The sequence below is a fragment of the Lutra lutra genome, chromosome 4 (genome assembly GCF_902655055.1).
Source record: "Lutra lutra chromosome 4, mLutLut1.2, whole genome shotgun sequence".
Lineage (NCBI taxonomy): Eukaryota > Metazoa > Chordata > Mammalia > Carnivora > Mustelidae > Lutra > Lutra lutra.
The window spans coordinates 197,567,327-197,578,790 of NC_062281.1; the positions used below are offsets into that span (position 1 = coordinate 197,567,327).

The window sequence follows — 11,464 nt, forward strand, 5'->3', positions numbered from 1 at the left end:
AGGGCGCCTGGGTGGCTCAGTGGGTTAAGCCGCTGCCTTCGGCTCAGGTCATGATCTCAGGGTCCTGGGATCGAATCCCACATCGGGCTCTCTGCTCAGCAAGAAGCCTGCTTCCCTCTCTCTCTCTCTCTCTCTCTGCCTGCCTCTCCGTCTACTTGTGATCTCTCTCTGTCAAATAAATAAATAAAATCTTAAAAAAAAAAAAAAGAAGAAGAAGAGTGTGATGTCACCAGCCCCATGACATCCCCTCCTCTGGCTTGTATCATCACCAACCTTGACGCTGAGATGTCACCTTTGATTATCTGGTGACAGTGCCAGCCTGGCCAGTGACATCCCTCCATTCTGTTGCGTTACACCTTTCTGCCTGATTGGTGACGTCACTCTCCCTGTCGTGCAGTATCACTCTCTTCGTTCTATGCCATAATTTAATTGTCCCGTGACGCTGCCCTGCCTGCCGCCAGGCTCCAGCCAGCTGACCTCTTTCGGCCGAGAGGCTGGTGTTCCACGTTCACTGTGGCGCAGGCCTGGAGTAGGTGTGGGGCGGAGGGGCGGGTCCTGGGAGGCCGAGCACGCGGCAGGACAGAGGTTGTGCAGAGACCCTCGACCCCGGACGGGGACCCGGAACGGCGGAGCAAAACGGAAGAGGCGCGTGTGCCGAGGCTCGCCTCCTCCTCCCGGGCGCCTGACCCATTTCCCCCTCGTGACTCTACTTTCGGATTTCCCGCGCCGCGCGCCGCGGACTCTGGGCGTCATCCCCGGCCCCTCTGGGCCTGAATGGGAGCCCCGCGCCCAGCGCCGGAGACTCGCCGCCCCGGGCAGCCGGGAGAGGCCGGGTCCCGGCGCACAGCTCGGGACGCAGCCGCAGAGGAGGGGCCCCCGCGGCTTTCCCGCTCCGAGCGGCGCGGCTAGAGGCGGGCGCGGGCAGAGCGCTCCGCGAGCCTTTGTCGCGGGCGGGGCGGGCCGGCCGGGCGCGGGGGCCTGACTGACGTTCGGCGGGTGCGGCGGCCGGGGGTGGGCGGCCCCGCGCGGGGCCCGGCGAGCGCAGCCTCTCATTGGCTGGCCAGAGTGTGGGAACGAAAGCGGAGCCGGGTTCACACAGCCCGCGGCCGCGCCGCCTTAAATAGCCGAGCGGCTGGCAGCTCGGCGCGCGGGCCTGCAGCCTGGGGCCCCATCGGGGAGAGCTGGGCTCGCCGCGCGCTCGCCCCGGCGGCGCACTCCGCCTGGCTCCGGAGGCGCCGGGGCGCACCATGCCCGCAGACACCCCAGGGAAGCCCAGAGCCTCGCCGCTGGCAGGAGCGCCGGCCGGCGCCCACAGAACCCCGAATGAGCCCCGAAGCGCGGCGGAGCACCGGAAGGTGGGGACCTGGCGGGGCGTGGGCTGGGGGGCGTGGGTGGGGCGGACGGACGCGGGACTCAGCCACAGCCCGACCCACAGTCCTCCAAGCCGGTCATGGAGAAGCGGCGCCGCGCGCGCATCAATGAAAGCCTCGCGCAGCTCAAGAGCCTCATCCTGGACGCCTTCAGGAAGGATGTAGGTCGGGGTCGGGAGGTGAGGTCGGGGGTGGGAGGAGGTGCGGAGCTCGGAAGTCTCGGCGCACTCCTGGGGTGCGAGCCTCCCACGCCTGCCGTACCGCCAGAGCTCCCGCCATTCGAAGCTGGAGAAAGCAGACATCCTGGAGATGACCGTGCGGCACCTGCGGAGCCTGCGGCGGGTGCAGGCGGCAGGTGAGGCGCGGGCAGCAGCGGCGGGGGCGGGGCGGGGCGGGGGGTGACGCGGAGGCGCGCGGGACCTCCGCGGCGGGAACCGACCGCCTGTCCCCTGCCGCCCCCGCAGCCGCTCTCAGCGCTGACCCCGCCGTCCTGGGCAAGTACCGCGCCGGCTTCAATGAGTGTCTCGCGGAGGTGAACCGCTTCTTGGCCGGCTGCGACGGCGTCCCGACCGACGTGCGTTCTCGCCTGCTCGGCCACCTGGCGGCCTGCCTGGGCCAGCTGGGGCCCTCGCGCCGCCCGGCTCCACCGCCCCCCGCTGCGGAGGCCCGGGCGCCCGAGGTCTTCGCGGGTTGCCCGCCGCTCCCGGCGTTCGACCGCCCCTTCCCCTTGCTGCGTCCTGGATCCGCCTTCGCGCTGCGGCTCCCGCCAGGCCTGACTGGGGCGCCCCGCAACGCCCCCAGGGCGGGGCTGCAGAACCGGGGCGCGCCCTGGAGGCCGTGGCTGCGGTGAGGCCTGGACCCTCACTGCTGCGGAGGCCGCGCCCGGTTCTGGGGCCTCGGAGTGAGCCAGGGGTTTGTTTCCAGAGGCCGCGTCCAGACAGTTCTCATCTGTTTTGTCTTTGCGGAGACTCTAGTCTGCAGTTTCCTTCCTTCCTGCAGTCCCTTAGTTCGGGGGGGGGGGGGGGGGGGGGCTGCTGGTTGCTTTGTGCTGGCTTCTGCGGCGGGACTGCGGGTGGCCCTTCCAGGGGCTCTGTGCCCCGCATCGGCCCTTCCTCTAGCCCCCCGGGCTTGGCCGAGCCATATGGGCCCTCGTGGAAGTGTGGGGACGTGAGAAGCGGCTCAGGGGAGTGACAGGCGGCACATTTCCCACAGCCCGTCCCAGTTCTGGAAAGCAGCCCGGCCGCACCACCGGGCAAGGGTTCTTGTCTGTTTTTTAAGGTACTTCAGCCCACTCCCACTCCTGTGGACCTCGAAAGGTGGAGACATTGACACCCCCTTGTCCTGGGCAGCTGAGCGGTGGCAAGAGGTGACCATGTCCGGAAGTTTCTGCTCTGGCTGGTCCGCTTCCTCCTTGTTCTCAGGGTTCAACATGAAGCTTCCGGGACTGAGCCTGCTCCAGGCCTCGTCCGTTCAGGAGAGGAGAGCCAGCAGGAGAGGGTGCCTGAGTCCTGAGGACAGGGAACTGGGGCAAGACTGACCAAGAGCACTTAGTGCCAGGATCCGGTGGAGGGGAACTGTCCCACCAGAGTCCAGTCCTGCTGTGTGCCCTGGGAGGGGAGGTCTCCCCCAGTGAGAAAACTGGAGGGTGGGCCTACCCCTGCCTCTGCCTCTGTTCTGAGCCCCCTCCCAGGGGCTGCCCTACAGTCCCTGGCAGTAATGGCAGGCAGCATTGGCCATCAGCCCTGGAGTCCCTGTCCTGTGATCCCAGGTTTCCCTGAGCTGTTGCTGGGGGCTGTGCTGCAGTTGCAACGAGGGGGTGATCTGGGACCAGTGGAGACTGGAATGTCTCATCCTGAGCCCATTAGATGCGGAGCCAAGACTCACTTCCCAGCTGCAGCCGAGTTCATCAGATGGTGGCCGGCTGCTTGCCTGGCCAGGGCCCCTCAAGGAGAAGGAGGGTGAGTCACTGCTAGAGATTAGCTTGCTTTTCCTCTAGTGGCTTCTGTGGCTGTATCACCGGCGGGATTCACCTGGGCTCTCCTGCCGTCAGCTACGCTTACCCTGCAGGGACCTCCAAATCCCCACCAAGCCAGTCACCCCTGCCCTCTGGTTTCCTCGCCCATCGCCCTGAGTCAAGGGTCTGGATCTGTGTCCTAGATGGTGGCGGCTACATGGGCCAGGTGCTGTGCCCTTGGACATGTACACAGTCAGTGATCCTGGTCCTGGGGGAGCTGCAGAGTAGTCCCTCTTTCTTCAGATTTGGGACATCGGCAGGACTGTGGGGAGGAAGAGTTGGTCACACCTGGGAAGCTCTCTTGGCCAGAGACTAGCACTGGGTCTGTTGCTGAAGCTGGAAGCTCGACCTGGTTGAGGAAGGGGAGCTGCTCAGGGCCTCAGGGCAGAAGCTGAAGGGGTGCGGGGAGCGCTTTGGGATCCGAAGCCTCGGGGGTGGGTAAGGGTGATTAGGGTCTGTACAAAGCTGGGGCCCACACATCCTGTAGGAAAAAGAGGGACCTCCCTACCTGTGTGGCCAAAGGAAGAAGGACCACTGGGGAAATGACCTGGACTTGGGCCGTCACCTCTCCCTCCTCCCAAGAGAGGGCAGGGATAACTCCAGAGTGGACCCTCGCCCGCCTCTTCCCTCCCGGCCTCACTTCCTGTCTTTCCCACCCCCACTGCCGTGCTACATCCCTCTTCCTGTTTCTGGTACTGTCTTCTCCAGGGTTTGCCAAAGGGAGCTTGGGAGTGAGGGCCCACCGAGGACCTCTCAGGCTCTGTGGGGACCACACGCCGTCCCTCCGACTGGCAAGCCCTCCTGCCCTCTGTCCCTTTGAACTCAGCCTCGCTGCTGGAATCCCCTCCCCACTTTCCCACTGGAGGCAGCCACACCAGGCTCCGTGGGCCCCAGAGGCTAACACCATGTCTGTGTGCCTCACTTTGTCCCCAGCACCTGCTTGGAACAGTTTGATTCCTACTGACCTGATGAACTGAATGACAGAGTCAGGAGGGTTGGGAAGGGTTTCTGAAGTGCGGCTGACACACAGTGTTCTATTAACTTCACGTGCCCGGCAGAGCGAGTGGACGGTTGCTGAATTGTTCAGTTGTCACAGCGTTGTAAGTGGTGCTCACTGCCGTCAGAGCAGCCACCGTCTGGCAGCAGCATTCCTGTAGCATCGGTGCTCGCATCCCTCTTCCGTCGGTCTCCTCTCTTCTCCTCTCTGTGGGTATTCATCACACCCCTGCAGCTGTACTCCTAGTCCCCTCCGCCGTTTCTCCCATCCCCCACCCACCTTCCCTCTGAGAAACACCGGTTTGTTCTCTGTATCTAGGAGTATTTTTTCTTTAGGAGGTTATTTTTAAGTCATCTGTACACCCAGCATGGATGGGGCCTGAACTCACAGCCCCGAGACAGAGTCCTGTGCTCCACCAGCTGAGTCAGCCAGGCTCCCTGAGCATACTTTTTGTTTGTTCATTTGTCTTGTTTTATAGATTCTACATATAAGTGAAAACATGTGGTATTTGTCTTTTTCTGTCTGAATTGTTTAACTTAGCGTAACATCTTCTAGGTCTGTCAATGTTGTTACAAATGGCAAATTCCATGCTTTTTTCTGGCTGAGAGGGTGTTATTCTTTTTTTTTTTTTTTTTAAGATTTTATTTTATTTGAGAGCACGTGTGCATGGAAGGAGGGGCAGAGGGACAAGCAGCCTCCTGACTCGGGGCTCGCGGGGGAGGCTGGGAGGGTTGCTCCATCCCAGGACCCTGAGATAATGAACTGAGCTGAAGTCAGATGCTTAACCACTAAACCAGCTGAGCCAGACATTAAGTGTCTGCTTTCCACTCAGCTCATGATCCCAGGACCCTGGGACCGAGTCCCGCATCTGCTTCTCCCTCTACTGTCTACTGTTACCCTGGCTTGTGCTCTCTTGCTCTCTGTCAAATAAATAAAGTACATCTTGCTGTGTCTCTGTTGCATCATGACTTTGGGGGAAGCCAGCTGTCCTGTACTCTGGAGAGGCCCGAAGAGTGTGGACCTGAGGGAGAGTGAGTTTAGAAGCAGGTTCTCCAAGTCCTTGAGCCTTCGGATGAGGTCCCAGCACTGCCACCATCTTGACAGCAGCTTCAGGAGAGGTCCTGAACCAGAGCCACCCAGCTGAGCCGCTCCTGGGTTTCTCTCTCAGAAACTGTGAGATAATCAACATTTGTCATTTGAAGCTGCTAAACTCTAGGTTAATTTGTTATGCCGCAATAAATAACAGTAAGTTGTAAAGTAACAGTGTGAGTTGTAAAACTTAAGTAACAATAGCAATAAACAACTAATGTACCCTAACCCAGCAGTCACCCCCATCTGCCTTCCTGGCCGTGGGATTGTGGAAGAGGTGGGGTGGGGTGGGGATGAGGACGGGACTCGTGGTGGGAGGAGCCCCAGAAATAGTCCCTGCAGCTGTCGTCATAAGCAGAGAGTGGTTTGGTCTGACTTTGACCTGGAAGCAGTTCCCTAGCCCCCACGGATGGGAGCAGAGACAGGCCCAGGTCCTTGCCGTGGTGCTGACCAGCCACAGTCCAGGTTCCCCCACCCCTGGGACTCCAGGCAGGGCTGGGGGTCGTTTTTGGGTCAGGAACCGATGGGGCACCCTGGTCAGAGCCCGGGATTGGGGAGTCACAGGCTCCGGGTTTGCAACAAGGACAGGTGAGAGATGCCTTCTGCTGAGAGCTGTGGTACCCCACTCTGGGTGGGCCTGGCCTCAGCTGACCCTGTCAGACTCCCCGGGCCACACTGCCCTGTCCTCGGTGGGGAGCATCGACCCTGTCTGCAGCCTGGTAACCATGGTGACCAAAAGTACCCATCTGCTGCTGCTTCAAGTGTCTCCTCCATGTACTGCACCTGACCCCAACGCCCACCGGTAGCTTCAGGCCTCCCTCCTGGGCCTCCACGGTGAGTGGGGAGTCCCACGTCTGTGTGGGGAGAAGGGAGCTCCTCCCCACGTCTGTGTGGGGAGAAGGGAGCTCAGCAGCGACTAGAAGGTCCGTGTTGGAAGGCAGAGGCCCTGTGCTTGGCCCTCACCAACCCCTAACCTCACTGTAAGCAGGGTGTGCGCATCCGAGCCAGCAGGAACATCCCACCCCCACTTCCTTGCCCACATAGTGGGTGCAGGGAGGGAAACCTTCCTGCACCTGTTTGGCCTAACCAGAGGCTGGTGGAGAGGAGGGCTTCCCAGCTCTACCCCTCCCCTCACTTAGGGTGTTCCCAGCACCCCTTGCCCTGTTCAGCACAGTGAGGGAGAGGTCAGAGGCCCTGGGGGTGGGGAGGCGGCACTGTCTCACCTCCCAGCTTGGGAGCAGACCCCGGCTGCAGCAAACACTCATACCCAGAGGCCTGGGGGCTGACTGGGCTCCTGACCGCCCCTCTCATTGTTCTTCGAGGCCCCACACCCTGCAGGGCCACGGACCTCAGCTCTCCTTCCAGCCCAGGGTCAGGAAAGTGTTCTGTAAGCCATAGCCGAGCTCCTTTCCCTATGTTTAGAGACTGGCTGTGAATGACATGGTGCATGGAACCGGCCGTCATCCGCTGGTATGAGCAAGCCACTTCTTTCTCTTCTGGTCAGCTTCAGGAAAAGAGAAAGAGCTCCACGAATGTGTCCCTAGGGATTTGGTTTGCAAAACTAAGAGGGAAGGGTCACCGCCCAGAATCTGAGCTGACCAGTTTGCTCACTTAGAGCTAGCAATGTTTGGTCCAAGTTTTCCTGAGCAGAGAGCAGGTGCTCTAGCTGGACAGACCCCCCGCCCCATGCATATGTTGAAACCTACCCCCAAGGTGATGGCTTTAGGACACGGGGCCTTTTGGGGTGATCAGGTCCCAAGGGTAGTGCCCTCCATGATGGGATGGGATTGGTGTCCTTAGAGACACAGGCATGTCAAGACAGGGAGAGGGTGACGGTCCACAAGCTGGAGGGGCCCTCACCTAAATCAGTCCCTGTTGGCACCCTGATCTCGGACTTCCAGCCTCCAGAACTGCGAGGAGTATGTTTCCGGTGTGGGTAAGCCACCCAGTCTGTGGGATTTTGTTATTCTGACCCCAAAGGACACCAGAGCTGCTTTTTACCCAGGAGGTTGGCGGCAGGACACTGTTGTTGACTTTCCAGAAGTCACGGTGGCAAAAGCCTCCCCAGACGGACATGCAGGGACTGTCCCTGGCATAAAGGCACAGACAGCTGGGAGGATGGAGTCTGAGGGTCAGTGGGCTTCCTCAGATGACCCCCACCCCCGTCCCGTGAGCCTCAGCCTCAATTTGACCTCTCACCCAAATGCAGCAAGGCAGCTCCTTCCTGGGTGGGGAGAACTACACGAATGCTGGGGAATGTCTAGGCCACCCCAGCCTGGAACTTGGGAGGGTTGTGTGGAGTGAATGAGGTAGTGCTGGAATGTTCCAGGCCCCAGGAAGCACTTAGAGCTGGCGGCCATAACAGGGCCCGTGGCTGCGACTGTGAGTGCGTGTGAGACCAGGCTGTGGGTTTGGTGGCCACCATCCTCTGGAGTCTGGGGCACGCAGTCCCCTCGGGCTTGCCATGTGGCGCTGGTGGAAGTTTAGAGAAGGGAATGGGGAGGGAAGCAGTTACCAGCTGCTCCCAGAGCAGCACCTGCCTCTGGGCTTCCCAGAATTGTCCCACCTGGAAACCAGCTCCACCTGGGACCGTAATCGAAGAGGACAAACCTGCAGAGCGGGAGACACACAGTCCCGTGGTCAGAGATAGAGATTGAGTTGGCACAGATAGAGAACCCCTCAGAGACAGCCAGAGCCTTTCCCACCAAGACAGACAGACTCAGGCCTTCTCGCTTCTCGTGAACGTCTCTGAACTTCCTTCAGTCCGCTCTGAGTTTGGGAAGGCCGCAGATGTGTCCCTGCACCAGAGTCTCCGCGCGGAGCTCCTGTGTTTGCTCTCCCTCGAGGTCTTGTCAGCACAGGAGTGGTTCAGGGAAGGCTTCTAGCACAGACTGGGATTGAATTTTATTTCTGCTGTCACTCAGTTTTATGACCTTGGGCAAGTCACAAAATCTTAAATGTAGAATAGGATTTGTAATACTACTTATCTCCAGTGCTCTGTGGTTGAAGGAGTTAAATAAAATAATCTGCATAGTGAGTTGCTTCTACCACAGAGAAGTAGCAAGGACCAGATTTACCCTCCTGCCTAAAACAACTAAACAACTGAACAAAATATACGAAATAGCAGACCTGAAAGACAGTGGTCCCTGAGAAGCGGGAAACCAATGACCGGAGCCCTCGTTGCTCCAAGGCTGCTAGAAGCCGGTGTTCAGGCCTTGACTGCTGGCAGTGGGAAGCCAGACAGCTGAGCAGACTTCTGTGGGTGGGGGTGGGGAGCCAGGGCAGCTAGGGTCAGCAAGAAAAGAGATGCCAGAGAGAGAACTACGGAGCGTTGTAGAGGGTCTCCCTCAAGGTTGATTAGAACAAGCTGGGAGAAACTCCTCGAGGCCAGGAAAAGAACCACCTGAAAAGATTAGAGAGAAAAATCCTATCAGTTCACCCAGGGTCACCTCCAGCCAGACTGGAAAAGCCCATAATTCAGAGGGCACATGGTAGAGTGTTCAGTGGGACCTTATCCCAGCGGTGAGGGATAATTAGCCTCACAGTGAGTGCTGGTGTTGCCCGACCAAGTTTATGAGCAGATCCCCAAAGGACCAAATTGCGTCCAAGTAACTCAACTGTGCCCCAGAACGAGGCCCAAAAGTATTTATAGGAAACAGAAACATCCAGCACCTGACACGTTAAAATTCATGTTGTCTGGCGGCCAGCAAAAAATGACCAGGAATACAAAGAAGCAGGAAAATATGACTCATAATAGGAGAAAAATCAATCAAAGGAACCCTAGAAATGTCACAGGTAATAGGATTAGTAGACAAGGACATTAAAACGGTTGTGAAAGTCACACTTCATGTGTTCAAGGAGCTAAAATACTGCAAACATAACAATAAAAACCATTCAAATTGAAATAGATTTTAAAACTGGAAAGGAAGGAAAGACAAGAAGAGAGCATTAGGTAGGTGTGGGACAACCTGAAGTGGGGTAGCGTGTGTAATTGGAGTCCCAGAAGGAGGGGCACGAGTTAGAAAACACTGAAAGAAATAATGACTGGAATTTTTCCAATCTTGATGCAAACTATAAGCCCAGGGATCTGAGAAGCTCAATGCAACTCAAGCATAAGAAGTTTGAAGAAAACTACATCAAGGAGTCACATAATCAAATTGCTACCATACAGGGTTAAAACAATGGTGTCTGCCCGTGACACTTCTATCCAGCACTGTAGCGAGTTCTAGCTAGGCCAATTAGGCAAGGAAACGAAATAAAAGGCACCCAGATTGGAAAGGAAGAAGTAAAACTGTCTATGTTCAAATGATATGACCTTACATATTAAAAAAAAAAATCAAAAGAAAGCTACTAAGAAAACTTTTGAAACTAATAAATGGGTTAAGTAAGGATTCAGGGTACAAGATTGATATTTTAAAAATCAGTGGTATTTCTACACACTGGCAGTAATTCGAGAATGAAATTAAAGGGTGAGGGGATGTGGTAACTGGGTGTTAGATATTAAAGAGGGCACAGGGTGGAATGAGCACTGGGTGTTATATAGGACCGATGGATCACTGACCTCTACCTCTGAAACTAATAATACACTATATGTTGATTAATAGAATGTACATAAAAAAAATAAAGTGTTGCCTTTTAAAAATGCTCATTGTGGGACTCCTGAGTGGCTCAGTTGGTTAAGTGTTTGCCTTCAGCTTGGGGCATGATCCCAGGATCCTAGGATGAGTCCCACATCAGGCTCCTTGCTCAGTAGGGAGCCTGCTTCTCCCTCTGCCTGCCATCCTCCCTGCCTGTGTGCTCTCTTTGACAAATAAATAAAATCTTTTTAAAAAGTGTTCATTGCAAGAAAAAAAAAATGAAATCAAGAAACCAAATCCATTTACAGTAACATCAAAAAGAATAAAATACTTAGGAATATATTTAATAAAAGAAGTGCAAAACTCACACTTTGAAATCAACACAGCATTACTGAAAGAGATTAAAGAAGTTCTAAATAAATGAAAAGATATCCCATGTTCATGGATCAGAAGATGAAATGTCATTAAGATGTTAATACTCCCCAAATTGACCTTTAGGTTCAATGCAATCTCTACCATAATTCCAGCTAAGATTTCTGCAGAAACTGACAAGCTGCCTTTAAAATTCATATGGAAATTCAAGCAACTCAGAAAAGCCAAAATACTCTTGAAAAAGAAGAGCAAATGGGGCGCCTGGGTGGCTCAGTGGGTTAAGTCTCTGCCTTCGGTGGGTGTCATGATCTCGGGTCCTGGGATGAAGTCCCGCATCAGGCTCCCTGCTGAGTGGGGAGCCTGCTTCCCACTCTCCCTCTGCTGCTTCCCCTGCTTGTGCTCCTTCTCTTCTCACTCTCTGTCTGTCAAATAAATAAATTCTTAAAAAAAAAAAAGAGCAAAGCTAGAGGACTAAACTTCCTGATTTCAAAATTCATTGCAGAGCTACAGTAATCAAGACAGTGTGGTACTAGTCTCAGGTTGAGGTTAGACATAGTGATTGGTAGAATAGAACTGACAGTTCAAAAATAGGCCCTCATATTTACAGTTAATTGATTTTCAACAAAATGCCAGGACAGTCCAATGGGGACAGAACAGTCATTTCAGCAAATGTTGCTGGGACATCTGATTACCCACATCTTCCCTCACAACATACACAAGAGTTAACTCAAGATACATGCACATAAATGGAAGAGCTAACACTTTTATAAAATTTTTAGAAGAAATTGATCTTGGGTGATGAAGGCAAAGCCTTTTCAGATATGATCCTAAAAGCATAAGTGACAAAAGAAAAAACAAGTAAACTGAATTTCATAAAAATTTTAATATGCCTCAAAGTACATTATCCACAAAAAGTGAAAGACATAGGAGAAAAACATTGCATAACATATATATACTATAGAAATACATATTGATAAGTGTTCTCTCTATATAATATATAATATATTTAACATAAATAACTCCCAACACAATAATCCAACTAAAA

At 55.2% G+C, this 11,464-nt stretch overlaps 1 protein-coding gene across 1 annotated transcript; it reads left to right on the top strand.

Moving 5' to 3' along the window:
• The first annotated feature begins 756 nt into the window (after nucleotides 1–756).
• On the top strand, nucleotides 757–4,983 carry HES4 (hes family bHLH transcription factor 4). The gene is made up of 4 exons (XM_047728161.1): nucleotides 757–1,355; nucleotides 1,436–1,531; nucleotides 1,638–1,725; nucleotides 1,835–4,983. Exons 1-4 carry the CDS (start codon nucleotides 1,248–1,250, stop codon nucleotides 2,218–2,220), a joined length of 678 nt encoding a protein of 225 aa, XP_047584117.1. The 5' UTR covers nucleotides 757–1,247; the 3' UTR covers nucleotides 2,221–4,983.
• The last annotated feature ends 6,481 nt before the right edge of the window (nucleotides 4,984–11,464 follow it).

Excerpts from the sequence above, each read along its gene's own strand:
- HES4 (XM_047728161.1), top strand. The coding sequence starts at position 1,248 with ATGCCCGCAGACACCCCAGGGAAGCCCAGAGCCTCGCCGCTGGCAGGA. Across the intron at positions 1,356-1,435 it reads GCGCGGCGGAGCACCGGAAG|TCCTCCAAGCCGGTCATGGA; the intron begins GTGGGGACCTGG and ends CCCGACCCACAG. Across the intron at positions 1,532-1,637 it reads TGGACGCCTTCAGGAAGGAT|AGCTCCCGCCATTCGAAGCT; the intron begins GTAGGTCGGGGT and ends CCGTACCGCCAG.